Here is a 17,648-nt window from a genome sequence, read left to right as displayed (position 1 = left end):
AGAGGCTAAGGCCACAATTCCTAACGCAGCCCTTTGCAGTGAAAATGACAATTTCATCCCTAAGGTTAGGTTTGGATTTTGTATTTCAGTCATGAAAATTTTTAATGACATTTTGGTCCCTATATTAGTGTCAAGATACTTCACTCCATGTCATCAGCAAACTTGACTTTGAGGGATTCAACTGTCAATGTAATAACACTGAAAGAAACAAAAAGGTTGGTTAAAGTGAAACTTGAGGGTTGCAATTGTTAACTTTCCCAACTACGCGTTCCTGTGGGGCCCTGATGGGTTTAATTTTGTGTTGAAAGATATATAACTGCTTAAAAAGCAGTTTCAAGTCATAATTATTCCTTTTCCAAAAAATAAAAAGTTCTTCTAATGTGAATTTTTTCATCATCACTTCTCTTAGGATGGCAGAATATAATCGAATCAAACTCTATAAAAAATATGGTTTGATTTAATTTAATTTTCAAAACAGTTTAGTTTGAACTGAGAAAAATTAAAATAATGGTTTACAATTTGATTTATGATTAATGTTGCTTCAAACCAAAACAAATCGTAAACTGTTTTTTTTTTCAATTTTCTTTATTAATATGTTCCCGTCGCACTGTAATAGATAAAAACAAGTGAAGATGTTAAAGAACTTCAAGCCCTAATCTTCCACCCTCTGATATTTTTGCAATCTTTTCGTTTGAAGCCGTTTAGCTTTCCGCAATCTGTTCTGCTTCTCCTTTTTATGTATTTATACAATTTTCTTTGTTAGATGCTGTTTGAAGCTGCTGCTTCCGTGGATGATTGTGCTACACTTTTTTCTTTGTTAGATGCTCATGAGAATGTTTATGAACCCAATGTGAATGTATAGTTAAAAGCTCTCTACATGCTATCTGTTGATCCTACGCAATCACTACCAATGTCGCCAATTACATCCGACGGATTCTTCCTGCATTCCAGAATCTTTACAAGTTATTCGAGAAACCAGCTTGAAGAAGCAGACCCCTTTTAAGAAAACAAAAACCTAGATCTTTGACTCCTCATTTGCGCTCAAAAGAGAAGAAAAATTTGATCTCGTCTGATGTTCATCACCAATGAAAGTACCAATCTTTTTTCGAGAAAACTACAGAGCATAGAGCATGAATGTAAATTTCAGAAAGTTAGCCGAGTAGTTAGGAAGGCAACATAATAAGAGACAATACGACATAATTTCCAGGAATTAGCACCCCCAAATTTCATTTTCCGGTCACCTTCAAGTCTCATTTCTCGATCACTTTCGCGATTCTTCGGTCTTCCTCTGGTTTTTGTTGTTAATGTAATTTTATTGTCTTCTTCTTCGCCTTCTTTCTTTAACATGTTTTTGCACGGGTTGTATGAAAGACCATTTAGTTATGTAATCAAAGTCAAAGTGAAGTGAAAAGAGTCAGAGTTTGCACCAACTTCGAGACTCTCAGGGTTTGGGTCTAGGCCCAACCTCATGGCTTTGCCCAGTGGAGTTATGGTCGGACACTGTGAACGACAACAAAAGCTACTCAGGTGATGATGGAGCTGAATGGAATTAGTGGGTTTGGGGATAAGAGCTTGGAGGCACTTGCGTTGAGGAAGGAAGCAGAGAGTGAGTTTGAGAAGGGTGATTTCGAGGGATTGCTCGTCAGGTACAGTTTTTACTGGGGGTGGAGATAAAATTTTTTTAAAGTCTCATGTTTACATGTGTTTGCAATATCAGTAGTTTAATTTTCTATTGGTTTGGTTACTGTTGGTAGCTTAGATATATTGAGGTCTTTATTTCTGCATCTTGTTTTATTGTGCAATATTTATGTTCTGGACAAACATAGGTTTTACAAACATAGGTCAATAAAAAAAAACTAACAAAGTGATATGTTTTTGGCCATGGATCAATATGATGTTGCTGAGAAATTGTATTCAACACGTCTACAGATAGATTCTTCTATTCATCATTCCAAATTATTCAAGATACCATCAAATATCTAAGCTTTTTACTTAATAATAGCTCTAATTTCCATTGTCAACTTTCAGATTAACCTAGTCATTCTTAATAATTTACTCTCACTTAACCCATCTATCATTGAGAGAAAGTTTTAGAAGTTTACAGTTTTTTTTTTTTAATGAAGATAAAGATCCTAATATCAAATTAATGTGACAATCATACCTAGTACTTTAAAATTTAATCTCAACTAACCCATATATGATTGAGATATTGGCTTGGAAGTGAAGTTGATGATCAGAATATTGTAATTAGTGTTGACAATCAAACCTAACGTGTGTGGCCAAGTAAGGAACGTCAGACAGGGAAAAGGCAGGTCACTTTCTGGGAAAAAGAGATGAAAGGGAGAAAATGAAATGGTATGGCATCTTACCGATAAGTGATGCCAATTTAATTAACAGAACAACAAAACAAAACAAATCCTTAACAGATAAACAGACCTAATTAATCCATTTTTTGAAGCCTTGGCCTTGAGGATAAGCCGATGAATGAATTTGGTAGCTATATGAATAGGCATAGTAAAATCCATGCCTGGCAAGGAACAATTATAGGGATCAATAGTTTTAAGTTAAAATGTTTGAAAATTTAATCCCAAATATGCACAAACCCATATATGACTTAATTTTTAAGTACGAATATTTACAGGCCGGCAGTGGCGGAGGATGGTTACGCGGTGGGTGGAGAAGGGACTGACAAATTGAATTTTTAAGGACCCTCACCTAACGCTTATGTCACTGATAGTTTATAAATTTTCGGCCGGCCAATTTTTTTTAATGCTAAAAGACTTAGTGATGGTGGAATATAAAGTCAATTACTAAATTATTTGATGATTTAGTTTAACCCTCTCTGTTAATGCAAAGTGCCTCTTATCACTTGATGTTAATGGCTTCCTCTTCTTCTTCTTCCGTTTCTCCTAAACTGGAATATGAGGTTTTCCTTAGTTTCCATGGTGTGGACACCCGAGTAAACATTACCAGCCATCTATATGAAGCCTTTTGTCAGAAAAAGATTAAAACTTTCATTGATGATAGCCTTGTCAGGGGAGAAGAAATTTCTCCATCTCTTTTGAAGGCAATTGAACATTCAAAGATCTCGGTTATCATTTTCTCTAAAGGCTATGCTTCCTCCAGATGGTGTCTCAAAGAACTTGAAGAGATTGTTAAATGTAAGAACACGTATAATCAGATCGTAATACCAGTCTTCTATCAAGTAGATCCATCTGATGTCAGGAATCAAACTGGGGATTTTGGGAAAGCATTTGCTGAGCTTGAAAAGCGTTTTATGGATGATTCAGAGATGTTGCAGAGATGGAGGACTGCTTTGAGGGATGCAGCCAACATTGCTGGTTATGATTCAAAGAACTCTAGGTAACTGCAATTTTTTTTATCAATGTTTTTATGTAACAATCTTTTTTTTGGTAAGTACTTTGAAGCTACAAATTACCAATTTTTATGTAATAATCTTACATACAGCAGTTCCTTATATTTTCTATTTTTATTATCTTTTCCAGATTTACAGGAGACCGATTCAGATGGTCAAAATAATAATCAATCGGAAGTTTGACAATATATTTTATACTATGCTAATTTGGGTTGGGTTCTTCTTGTGTGTCTTCTGGCCCAAAAACACAACAAGACTTAACACAAACACTATCCATTAATACGAAGTGTCAGTTTTACTATCTAAATATGATATATCATTGAATATTATTGATGTTTTATAGTTACCGAGTTTGAATATAATGCAAGATCCAGATTATTTATCACCTAAGAATCACACAAGAATACTATAATAAAAACAATGCACAATGAATCAAAACAGTAATATACTTGGTTCGGGTTCAAATGTTAGAACCCTACATCCAAGACAGAGGAATTCTTTAACAAGATTCATTATGAATCGAAAGAGTACACTTACAGAACTTGACTTACTTCAACTCAACCAAACAGACCTCAACTCCACTCGAAACAGAGAATCACAGCAAGCACGATGCTGACTCGACGATGAGAAGGCCAAATCGGTAGAAAAAAACAAGCAGATTTCTCTTAGGATTGAAAACCCTAACACAGAGAATATAAAGAGCCAGAGAGAAATTCAAGCCTAAAGCTTCTTGCGATTTTCTTTTCTTTTTTTGAAATCAACGCATGCCTTTCTTCTGTCTTTTTTATTTTAATAAACCAATTAATGGTTTATACCCATTATTAGATAACAACTTAGCCAGGGAATGACTAAACTACCCCTGATTATTATCTAACAACCAAACTCTGCCCAACTTATTCTCCTAATTACAAGACTTCCACTCTGGTTTTTTTAAGTCACAGCTTTACAAATACGTACTTACTGATTACTTCATTTTTTCCAAGAATTGAATTGAATTTTAGCTTTGATAAGTTTTACAAGTTTTTAGGATATGGAAAGTGATGATCAAATTATATTTGAATCTAAAATTTTGTGCCACTAAGAAATGAACTTGAGTTCATGTCATGATGCAGTTCTTCATTATGCCAATCTTATATTTTAAAAATTTTTATTCAATGAACAGTCAAAAGAAACCGAAAAGAATTAAAATTACGTTATATTTCTTTAATTGGTTTTCAGTCATTTAATTTTTGTATCATATTATTTAATTATTTATTTTTTTATTTTTAGGAATGAGGCAGCATTGGTAAAGGATATTGTCAATGATATATGGAGGAAACTGGATTACAACTCCTCAGTTATTCTTACCAAGAACCTACTTGGACTAGAGTCATCAATTGAAGATATTGAAAATTTATTATGTTCAAAGGGTGTTTGTAAGCTAGGAATTTGGGGCATCGGGGGCATAGGAAAAACTACTCTTGCTGGTGCTATATTTGAAAAAATCTCCAACCAATTTGAAGCTTCTTACTTCATTCTGAATATTAGAGAAGAATCAGAGAAAAGTGGGGGATTAAATGACTTATACCAAAAACTGAGTTCTGCAGTTCTAGGGGATGAACATCCCAATCATAGATTCATGTTTACAAGAAAAAGTCTCATTAGCAGAAAAAAAGTTCTCATTGTGTTTGATGACATAACAAAGTTAGAACAAATAGAATGTTTAATGGGAGTTTTTGACAACTTGGATTCAGAAAGTCGAATCATCATAACGACAAGGGATAAACATGTGCTAACAAATTGTAAAGTGGATCACATTCATGAGATGAAGGGATTATCTTCTCATAATGCTCTTCAACTTTTTGCCCTACATGCCTTTAAAGGAAACCCTCCAACAGAAGATTATAACGAGCTATTATCTATAGTACTAGCTTATGCTAAAGGTATTCCACTAGCTCTTAAAGTTCTAGGTTCCTTTTTATTCAAGAGAAAGAAGAGAGAATGGGAAAGTGCACTAAAAAACTTAAGAACAAGTATTCATGTGGATGTCCACAAGGTGTTAAAAATAAGTTATGATGGATTAAATGATAAAGAGAAGGTTGTATTTTTAGATATTGCATGTTTCTTTAAAGGATATAAAAGAGATCTCATAGAAGCAATTTTGAATACTCGTGACTTTGACTCTCATATTTCTATACATCTTCTCATCGAAAGGTGTCTCATAACTATATCATCTGACACTATAACAATGCATGATTTACTTGAAGAAATGGGTAAAGAAATTGTTCGGCAAGAATCAATTGATGATCCTGGTAAACGTAGTCAGTTGTGGAATCACGATGAAATCGTTTCAGTATTGAAGTATAATATGGTAAGAGCCAAAACACTTGTTTTTTATTTCTATTTTACACGTAAAATATAATAAAATATTATGTAGCAGAATATTATTAAATTATTTGGTATAGGGTAGTAATGACACATCTATTATTGTTATATTTTTACATATTTTGAAAAGAAATATATTTGAAAGTAAATCACTTAAGAATTTATGTAATTAAGCAATTTCAAATTGACTTTTTACCAATATGCTTGTGATTACGAGGGAACTAGAGCAATTCGAAGCATATGCTTGGATATGTCTAAAGTAGAAGAGTTGCATTTAAATCCTAAAGCTTTCAACAACATGCAAAACCTAAGATTCCTGAAATTTTATGGGTCTGAACATGGAATGAAGGTATCTGACTCTGATTCCTCTACATTGTGCCACAACTTAAGATGCCTAAAAAGAAAAAACTCCAATGATGGAAAGAAGTTGCATGGTTTTAAGAAACTTAAGTTTGATTTCTATGAGATAAGGCACTTTTGCTTTCATGGATATCCTGCCAAATCATTGCCGTCACATTTTAATCCAAAAAACCTTGTTGCACTTTACATGCCTAATAGCAAAGTTAAAAAACTCTGGACTGGTAACCAGGTATTTGTTAACTTTTATATTGCTTTTTTTTGTATGCTTTAAATTGTAATTTTTTTAAAGTTAGTTATGTTTCTAGCTTTATGTCATTTGATTTTAGTTTTTTTCTTTTTTGGACAGGTTCTTATTAATTTGAAACATATTAACCTTAGACACTCTAAACATCTATACAGAATGCCAGATTTTTCACTTATCCCAAATCTTGAGAGTTTGATTCTGAAAGATTGTACAAATTTGCTTGAGAGTCTCTCATCCATCCTTAATCTCCATAAACTTGTTATCTTGAATCTACAAGGATGCAAAAGCTTTGATAATCTTTCAATTAGTTTTGATTGGCAGTCTGTTAGAAAAGTTAATCTCTCCTATTGCTCAAATCTCAAAACAGTTTCATATCTCCCTTGTACAGTTGAAGAGTTGTATCTAGATGGAACTGCAATAAAAGAATTGCTGTCAATAGAGCATCTATTTAGACTAAAGATATTGAGTCTTAGAAAATGTTAAAGGCTTGAAAGGTTACCGGAGAGTATCTATGAGTTAAAATTCTCTTCAATTTTTTTATCTCACGGGTTGTTCCAAACTTGATAGATTGCCTAATGACATGGGAAATTTACAAAGTCTAGAGGTACTAGAACTGGAGGAAATTTCTTTTGCAGAAATACCAACATTTATAACAAGTTTGATCAACTTGAAGACATTATCTTTGACAAGATGTAAGATGCCAAAGCGATCAAGAATCCCACTCATCAATTTTTCTGTCTTCCAAAAACTGGCAATGTTGAGCTTGGTTGATTGTTGCATCGAAGTGTTACCCAACAATATTGGCAAATTACTCTCACTGAATTATTTATGTCTTGACCAAAACAATTTGGAGACACTACCAGAGAGCATCAAAGACCTCTCTAACCTGCACATTCTTTATTTACGCAATTGCCAGAAGCTTAAATACTTACCAGAGCTTCCAAGCAGGTTAAGACATATAGAAGCAAATAATTGCATATCTCTTGAATTAATATCAAGTTTTCCAGCTTCATTCCTAGGTATTCAAACTTCTAATGTGGCAGCCTGGTTCCTCAATTGTTTCAAACTGAAATTAGATATGACAGATGCTCTCCTGAATATTGAGAGAAACGCAGATGTGTGGTATGGCCGTCATGTAAGTCTATCTTGCTCTCTTTTTCTGTTTTCTTATGATGTCAATTCATTTTCTATAAATTTTGAATCTTCAAACTTTATAACTTTTAATATCCCATTCAAAAGGCTTAAAAATTAAATATGAGTATACATATTTCATTTTAAAAGTAAAAGACGTGTGGATTAAAATTTTAATTTATATAAACTTAACAAATAGCCCTACCCTTATAGTGTCTTGCCTATTTGAGATTTTTTGGGTGCATTTTTTGGTGCACTGTATTGGATTGCTCTAAGTCTTTAAAATTATATTAGACTGAATAAGAAAGGTAGGGCTATTATATATAAATATTATATTGAATTAAACTATCCAAACAAGCATTGAACAAATTTGATGAAAGAAGAATGTAAGTTTTGATGAAATAAAAAACAAAAAATCAAGAATAGGAAAGGAAAATTGAAAGCTTATGTGAAACTTCTACTTTTTTCATAACTCTCTATCCTTTATTATGGAATGATTTGTTTTGGTTGAAACTCATCGTTTTATGTTATTAGCCAAAAACCGCTATTTGTTTTAAGTCCATCAATTTATGAAAACTATTCTAACACCACAATAGTCTTCACAATTATATACAGATCCACCAATTTATAGTTTTCACACTTTTGTTCTCAATATACTTTTAAATATAACTTCTTTTATCCTTAACATATCCCTTTAAACATAACTTACTTAGCTGACTCACTTTTCATTCTCATCATATCTTAAATTTAAATCTTATCATACAATTACATTTAAAATAAAGTTTTTTATTGTATAATATTCTTATACATATAAATTTGCTATTGTTAACTAAATAATTAATATATTTAATTATTTTTATTTGATATAATGAAATACTATGTAATCTTAATCTAAGACAAAGTTGATAATTCTTTAATCAAAATATTTTCTATTTTAAAATCTTACTTGAACTACTGATTTATGAATATAGAGTTTCATATGACATAATATTAAAATATATATTATTAAATTGGGTTATATATGTGTCTGTGCATCTCAAAGCAATAGAATAACTTAAAGAAGTGATGTACATGCAGGATTCTATATATCGTCGGCTAGATGTGCGCATTTGTTACCCTGGATGTGAAATTCCAAAGTGGTTTGATTTAAAAAGTAATGAATCTTTTATAAAGTGTCCAGAAGGTTGGGTCAATGATAACTTAATCGGTTTTGCCTTGTGTGTTGTTGTATCATTACAAGACTATCAACAAGTTGGAACTGTTAATGTTGGATTTCAATTGATTGTTAATGGAGAGAGCATTTTCTTTGGCCATTTTGTTGGATCGATAACATTTGAGGCTGAGTTTCTTGAAGTTGAGAAAGTTATTGAGTCAGATAATGTATTCATAAGTTTTAATTATGTTACCACATCCATGGAATTGCGCAAACTTAATTTGAATAGCCAGAGTGACATTGGGTTCTTTGTTGATCATTCAACTAAGAATGGTAGGGTTCAAAGCCCGGTGAAAAAATGTGGAGTGACTTTGTTGTATGCCAAAGATGACAATTTAAGAAGAGATGCAAGAGTGGACGAGATATGAGATTGAATTCTATAAATTGCTCTGTTAATAACTGTTTGAAGTGTTGTCTAAATTGCTGCTAGAAACATGACAAAATAGATGGTTTGGCGAGATCATATGAAATTTTAGACAGATAGTCTCCTCATTCAGAAATATACAAGCGATGGACGTATTATGAACTGTAAGTTGGATTAAATTAAATGTCAAAAAAGATACACACACACACACACACACACACACACACACACATATATATATATATATATATATATATATATATATATATATATATATATATATTATGAAGCCTTGTTTTGTATAGTTTTTAATGGCCTCAATACATACTGGTAACTAGTAAACGTCTTTCTCATATTTATGCCCTCAAAATATGTGACAATGCCTAGGCATTTCTACTACATGGTAAGTGGACTCAAACAATGAATTTAATTTATTTATTTAGTCAAATTTTAACTTGCAAATCTTCTTTCAACTCTTTTCATTGACTTCTCATGTTCATTTAACTCTTTATCTAAAATAATAATTATTTTATATATATATATATATTTTTTTTATGTTTTACATGTTAAACATTGTTATAAGGCATCCTTTAATTGTGGCCTATGGTTTTTTCTAAATTATTTCCCTTTTGTTTCAAAGATGTCTTGTATGTTTCAATTGGTTTATCAAGATTTTGTATATAACTCCACCTGTTAATGAACTTCACATGATTACGGTTTTTATCTTTTTATTTAAAAAAAAAAAAGGGTTATACAGTGATCTCAACTCATAATCTACTAAAACTGATCTATTGTTGTTCAATTTGTCACATGTAGAAATAAAATAAGTCTATGCTGTTTTGGTATTATAATTATTATTGATGGAAATATTCATTGTATTTTACAGACTATTTTATGCGATTGACAAATATGTTGTACCATTGAAACCTGAAGATCCTCTTTTTACAGAAAATCAGAAGTAAGTACAAGGTCCATGAGCTCATTATATTAGGTCAGAACCGGTTGATAAGATTCCCTTTATGTTCACATGTCCTCTTTCATATGGTAAAACGATGGCTGATGCATTTAGTTAATGTTGACTTCTGAACTACTCGCTAACTTTCTGTCTACGCTATGTAGTTCCCTGATGCTATTCAGTGTGCTGGTTTCTAGTTGAGTTCTCATGGCAGTTTTGTGGGAGAGAGCATGCACAATGATGGCAGCGTAGAGTTTGCATACTACAAAGAAGGTGCAATCGATCAAGTGTTAATCCATTTCAGTAATCAGATGGTGGTGTCATATAGTTTAGGCTTTAAGATTTTCTAAGACATTTACTATATTCTGTTTACTTTTTATACTTAATTATGCTATAGTGAGTTTTTAAACCATTTTAAAGGTCCTGGATTTGAACTAAAATTTATTATTATATGTACTTTACACATTATGTTAGCATTTGTTTTTTTATATAGAGAGAGAGAGGATATTGATATATCTCCTAAAATTTTATCTGAAATTTCTTAGATTTTATTATTTCTTAATTGACCCTTTTATATTTTGTTTTTATTCAACGTTGATCCCACTAAATTTTATCTTTGGGTCTGCTACTATCGTCAAGTGATGATGAACTCTTACTTATATGTGTATTGGGTTGGGAATGTAGACGCAAATATTCCCTTCCCTCTTGGATGTTTAGAAAAAGAAGGGAATATAGGATGAAATAAAAATAGAAGCGACACTGCTATTTACTTTTTTTATCAAGAAATAAAAATAGAAGGGAATAAGGTCTTTGAAAAATCACCATTAAGTAATTCATATCGAATTTAACAATTGACTTGATGAAAAAAATCATGTGAAACATCCTCTGTTATTGGAGAAGGTTTAATTGTTACTTAATTATTGTACATAAAATCGTAATATTTTGAGCAAATATGTGGAGTGATTTTATTTGTATGTCAAAGATGATGATTTGAAAAGATAAGCAAGATCAGTGGATAGAGACCAGAAGTTGAATACTGTAAGTTGCTTTTTTAATGACTGTTTGAAGTGCTATATAAATTGCTGTAAGGAACATGATCAGTGGGAGAATTTTCTGAGATCATATGAAATTTTAGATAGATGGTCACCTTATTCAGGAATATACTTGTTGCCTTTGGTTTTCTCGATGTTATTTCCCTTTGGCGTTTGATATATGATTTATCTGTGAAGCATGAAAGATTGTAAGGAGAAGACTGTATCTAATTTAGTATCCGGTTCAAGCTTGCTCTGGGAGGTAGTTAAACGGAACCTGTTATCCTACTGTTAGGCGTCCAATGCTCATTAACGGAAGAAGAGGCACCTGTTATACAGTCGTTACTCGAAGTAACTGGTGATGTGCATGTTAGTTATCATGAAAGAAAATTAGTCTTAGAATTCCTCTGTTTTGATTTTAGATGTTAGTGACTGCCGGATTCTAATCATAAGTATGAAGACCAAGAAATGGAAAACCAGTATCTTGTTCTTGTTGCTGTTGCATTTAAATTAAAGCCTTTTTCTTTCTCAACTTATGATATTTGACTTTCATCGCTTAGATTGCTACATACTGCATCTGCTTTTCTCCTTTTGCACACTTATAAACAATTCATCTTCTGTTGATTTCATTTACAATAGATACAGCTTATTGTTAAATTGAAGTCTTCTCAGATCTGAATCAAATTAAGTCAGAACTTAACTATTAGAGTCTGTTGCTACTGTGTAAGTAGAGCAAGTTTCAAAGGTTTCCATGACTCGGGCTGTTATGCTTTGGAACTCAAGTCAATCTGATATCCTGCTAGGCTGATTTTGCTCCAGTTCAAATTTAGACCTCAAACTCAGATATCATTTATATCAATTTTGCACCTATTTGTCTTTATGGTTTTATCTTGCATGCTTTTTTATATCAAAAGCTAATGGAGCTGCATCCCATCTTAAGTTCGAAGGGCATGAACTCTCCGTTCACCCAATTTGTCACCCCAAGTAGATTTGGAATTTATGAGCCCATCCATCAAATTGGCAGATGGCGGGAAAAATTTAAAAGTAATGGCAATCCAAACACATCAACACCTATGATCGTGGAGGTGGATACAAAACTAGACACTCAGGTGCAAACTATTGACATTTACTCTACTTCTTCTGATAGGAGGGAGGTGGAACATTCCTGCCTTCCGACAAGTACGAACAAGAAGCAAGTAAACCTTTGGATAAGGTAAGTTCGATTGTGTTTCTGGTCATTTGTTTACCTCTGGTTCTTTTTTATATGAATTTTATTTGTGTTGGGTGGATGTATTTGTTAGTTGGATGAAAGATTTCCATTGAAAATTAGAAGGGTACACACTATTTTTCTCCTCCATGTTATCTTCCCCTCTTTTCCCTGCCATATTTTTCTAGTTCATTTTAGCTATTGTACATGTTTATTTGCATCTTCTGTTTTCAGCAGACTCACAAACACTTGTTCGGCTTCTTAGTCTTTGATCCTTGTTTCTTTGAAATTATTGTTGCTTTATGTTTGCCTAGTTGGCTGAAACTTCTGATATATAACACTTTTGTAAAATGGTTCATGTATTAATGCAATTAAGGTAGTTAGTGCATTAGTTCACGGGGACTTTTGGTCATAGCTCTGTGATCTTGTATATTTGTGTTTTCGGTTGTTGCAGTCTATCAATCGATCAATTTTACCCATAGGTTGTCGGTAATTCTGTACATGGTTTTTAAATAGATTAAATGATATTCCCTTCAAAATGAAGTGAGTCTTTTTCTTTGTTACAAACTCCTGCAGATACAAAGACGTCTTGAACAAAACCGTGGTGCTGCTCGTAAAAGCCGGTTGCGGAAAAAGGTATGATGAGGCCTACTTTGAAACAGATTTAGCATGCAACAAGTGCTTTAGAATTTTTTAGTTTGTGTTTTTTAACAGACCTGCGTTCAACAGCTAGAATCTAGTAGATTACAGTTGGTTCAGTTGGAGCAGGAGCTTGAGTGAGCTAGACATCAGGTATTGAGAAGATTTACTATTTCTATTTCTTGCTTACTCGGTATTATGACACTAGAAACCCTTTCCCATCATTTTTTATTTACATTCAAATGTTTGTACAGCGAATGCTACACTGCAAGGGTTTTATTTAGGTGGTGGAATAGAAGGTTCTCAGATGGGGTTCTCTGGACCTGTAAACCCAGTTTTGTCAAAGTATTGCTGAATTGCATGACTCTAATTGCATTTTTTCGGTATCTGAATCTCGGAACCAAGAGTGTGCAAATAATGTTAAGACAGTTTGTGAAATTTTGTTACTACTAGCTTACCACCACCAGTCATGCTATGCTCCTGCTATTTATTGTTTAATCGTGATCCCTTCAAAGCATGACTCCTGCGAGTTTTTCATAGTTTTGTTTCCTATATCATTTCAAGTGCTTGCAACAAGTACTTAAGAAAATTTATATCACCTCTTCATCCGCACTGAAGTCGTTGCTGTCCATAAATCAATTTCTCAAAAATGTTCCTGGCAATAGATTCCAGCCATCCATAAGCACAAGCGTCCAGCACTTCGCAAACTTGACACCTCCATGAAAAATGATGCTATGTATATAATCTCTGATGTGCTGAATCTGTTCTTTGAAATTTGACTTCCAGTAGTTCCTGTTGCTTATAGAATACTACTTTTTGTCATTTCATTTTCTTGCATTAAACAAAAAGTCTTCACCGAGGTTTGTGCTGGAATTGCAGCATTTGAGATGGAGTATGGACAATGGGTTGAAGAGCAAACAAGGCAAATTTGTGAACTGAGATCTGCTTTGCAGGCCCATATTAGTGATATAGAGCTTCACATACCAGAGGAGGGTGGCTTGAGCCACTATTTTGAACTTTTCCGCATGAAATGTACTGCTGCAAAAGCGGATTTATATAATGTCTGACATGTGGAAGACAGCAGCTGAACGTTGTTCCTTTTGGATAGGAGGATTTCGTCCTTCTGAGCTTCTCAAGGTGATTCATGTTTCAATTTATTTAATAAGTGAAATAATTTGCTCCGTTGAAGGTGGTTATGGATAATAAGAAGAGAAGCCATAGGTTTGGGTTTTGTAATCCAAAATGTGTCTTGACGGTTTAAGAGCTCACAGACTATTTAATCAATTTTATATGCACATAAAGATACGCAACATCTCTAGTGTTTTATCGATATGAGATTTGCTTAGGAGTGTCACAATATTGCTCTTTCACACACATCTTAATTGAATTCTTTTCTAAGTCTTTCATCAAAGGTAGAATAACGCTGATTAATAGGCTGACATTGATAACAGGTTCTCATTCCTCATCTTGACACCTTGACCGATTCACAATATATGGAAGTTAATAATCTAAGACAGTCATGGCAGCAGACCGAAGATGCTGTGACTCTAGGCATGGAGTTATTGCAATCAACTCTTGCTGAAACTGTCACTGCCGGTCAACTGGTAGAAGGAGGTTACATCCCAAGGATACCTACTGCAACGGAGAAGTTGGAAGTTGGAAGTTGGAAGTTGGAAGTTGGAAGTTGGAAGCTCAAGTCAGCTTTGTGAACCAGGTAAGATTCTGCATCATTGCTCAATCAAGTATGGCTTTATTCTGGATTCTTCTGAAGTATTGCTGATCTTAACTTTCAATAGTTTCCTGTAACCCGTTTTCTGACCCATCACTTAGTTCTTTGTCAGCACATCTGATTTATATTGAGAAACTTTCTAATGAGTTGAATTTGCATTCCTCTGGAAAATCGAAGTTTTCTTCTACTTCTAACTGTTTATTAAAGCACTATGCTGCTTGCATGGAAAATAACTAGCTGATGACTGAGTTATTATTCTGGCCAAAATTCTGCAAGCCCAAGATGCCAGACAAATCACACCTATTTTAAACATCTTCTTGGCGTTGAATTCATTATTTTGGTGATTTTTTATTTTTATTTTTTTGCATTCATGATTCGCATCAAATATCATTTTTGTTATGCTCTGAAAAACTGTAGTTTTTTTTTTCTTGAGTGCTTCGCTTTTCTGCTAACTTAAGTGTGGTTACAGAATCTAATATGGATCTTAGCTTAACATGGTTCTTTAAATTTCAGGTTTGTATGATCTGATCTATGTTAGTTTTACTTGGAACATCTTGACATCTTACCAACTTTATAAGCTCTTGCCCGAACAGGTTGATCGTCTTCGCCAAGAAACATTACAGCAGATGTCTTGTATCCTAACAACTTGCCAGGCTGCTCGAGACTTGCTTGCACTAGGAGAGTACTTCCAATGCTTAAGAGTTTAGAGTTCAATTTGGGCCACCTGTCCTCGCAAGCCTGCCTAATCTTATACCAGAAAAAATCAACAAGCTTAATCTCTCCGGAAGATCATCATTGCTGGAACTTCGTTTCCCAATCAAAGTTAACTCTGGACATTGTTGTTACAAACATAATCTGCATACTTTAAATTGCTGACATTTTTGAAGCAGCCACAAGTGTCCTGAGAAATTGTAAATATAAATAGTCTTATTACCTGGACGAAGTTAGGTTTGTAAGTGAACCAATTTTCGATGCATGATGTTCATTTTTATCAACTTTTAAAGCATATATTTAGGGTTTATGTTTTTGGGGTATCGTTGCAATGTTCTTGTGTAAATTTTTACAGGCCAACAATCTTCGTACTCCATTTGTTGTCAAGTAAACTGTGTATTGTACAAGATCTTGTGTTTTTGGAATTTGAAAAGATATTTGATTATGAAATACCAATGTATGTTAATAAAGATTTAGTCATTGTATTTGGTGGAAGAATAATTGCATCTTTGTATGTAAATTCATTTCGATATCTATAGATTCATAAATTCTTTAAATAAATATATATAAGAGAGTAGTATTTTCATAAAGACGAGAAAAGAAGAATAAACTAGTTTTCTGTATTTTATTTGCTGCTTCTTTACTATGTTTGTAGAGTTTATCATACCTTTACAAGGAGTATGATAGCACGAATCATACTTTTACAAGGAGTTCTTCGATTAAAAATGTAAAGTAGCCAATTTTCTAATTATTCACTTAAATTTAACTTTTTTAATATCAAGCTTGGGATAACAAGTTTAATTATTTAATAACAAAAATTAATTTGTCTCTTTAATAAAAAAAAGCGATAATTTGATCTATCTAATTTTTGTGATTTTGTCATTTTTCTTCTCTAACAAATATGGTTATTGGTACCAAATGAGAAATTGCTGAGTTTATGATAAAGAGTTTTTGTTGTGAATTTGCAAGAGATTCTAAAAACATAATGACTCATGAGTATGCAATATTTTAAAATTGGTTAAAATTGTGATATTTTTAAGAGTTGAAGTGATAAATTTTTTTAAATGATGAATACATATTAATAATTTAACATTTATATAAAGTGTTAATATCAATTGTGTAATTTTAATATAATAGGTGAAAATTCGGCTGTAGTCATTTGGCCGAAATCAATAAAATATAAAAAGACAGCCAACTTGTTTGCCCAAAAAAAAAAAGCAAAGTAGAAATCAAAAGGCAGTCTAACGCTCATGGGTCAAAAAGTCCAAGTGGAAAAGGTAAAAGACAGCGCATTTTCCAGAAAACAGATGAAGGTGAAAAAGAAAATGCTCGTTAATGTGAACAACTATTGTGTCTCTCGAATATACAATTGATGTACCACTGGCGCATGTGTATTATTGATGGAATGACTGTTCTATCATTTGAAATGGTTGTTTTATCTTGTTTATATAGACACATCTTTATACAACGAATAGCACTATATGTATAAATAATGAATATGAACTTTTACATAAATAATGATATATTATTATGTAATTAAATATTATTTTATTTTTAATTTAAAAACATTCAGTCGTATGGTTGCATGTTTGCGTATGTGCAAATGTTTGTGTTTATTATTTGTGTATAGAATTTTGTTGTTATGCAACATGGACTAAGTCTTTGGTGATTTATTAATACATATCGATACTCAATCAAAATACTCACTTAGCCAATGCATTCTAGAAAAAGAAGAGTCTCTTCTTTCTTTCTAACTACTCCTACTGCTCCGTGTGGATAACTTGGTGTTGTCTTACCCTTGGTTAAATAGCAAAAGACTTCTCAAATTCACTTCAAAGAGAAAGAGCCACCAAACATGAGTAATTAAATTCCACACACCTTCTTTACCTTTGAATACATATTGTAGCCCAATATTTTGATCTTGGTTATGTTTACGGTGAATATCATTATTGTTAAAATTTTGTTTACTATTTCACTGCATTATGGTTTATTCTTTTAGAGTGATATGACATCTATAAACAAATATTACTAACTTTTCTTTAGCTCTCTAGGCTTCATTCTTTGGAAATGGTAGCCTTGTTTGTTTGCCAAGTTGGCAGGCCTCACATACTACATCAATTTCATGCATCATTATCTCTTTTATGTAAGTGACTAAGTCTAGCATTATGATAATGCCCCAACCTTTTGTGCCATAACATGGTTTCATCAATTGAGTTAGTGAGAGCTTGTGTGTTTGTTTTATTCAAGTCAAGTGGAAAGCTTCTCTGTTTCATCTCTAGAATCATCACTTCCACTCTATTTGGATCATACATTACACACATTTT

At 32.8% G+C, this 17,648-nt stretch overlaps 1 protein-coding gene, 1 long non-coding RNA gene and 1 pseudogene across 2 annotated transcripts; all 3 read left to right on the top strand.

The window, feature by feature from the left end:
- The first annotated feature begins 2,878 nt into the window (after positions 1-2,878).
- On the top strand, positions 2,879-6,103 carry LOC123198984 (TMV resistance protein N-like). Its single transcript, XM_044613783.1, has 2 exons — positions 2,879-3,363; positions 5,958-6,103. Exons 1-2 carry the CDS (start codon positions 2,879-2,881, stop codon positions 6,001-6,003), a joined length of 531 nt encoding a protein of 176 aa, XP_044469718.1. The 3' UTR covers positions 6,004-6,103.
- Positions 6,104-13,617: 7,514 nt separating this feature from the next.
- On the top strand, positions 13,618-14,593 carry LOC123198983 (annotated as a pseudogene).
- Positions 14,594-14,604: 11 nt separating this feature from the next.
- On the top strand, positions 14,605-15,708 carry LOC123199258. The gene is made up of 2 exons (XR_006498297.1): positions 14,605-15,126; positions 15,207-15,708. It is a non-coding gene; the product is annotated as an uncharacterized LOC123199258 (long non-coding RNA).
- Positions 15,709-17,648: the final 1,940 nt, after the last annotated feature.

This window comes from Mangifera indica, chromosome 16, assembly GCF_011075055.1.
Source record: "Mangifera indica cultivar Alphonso chromosome 16, CATAS_Mindica_2.1, whole genome shotgun sequence".
NCBI lineage: Eukaryota > Viridiplantae > Streptophyta > Magnoliopsida > Sapindales > Anacardiaceae > Mangifera > Mangifera indica.
Note: the sequence above shows the minus strand (reverse complement) of the source record. Positions and strands in the feature narration are given on the sequence as shown.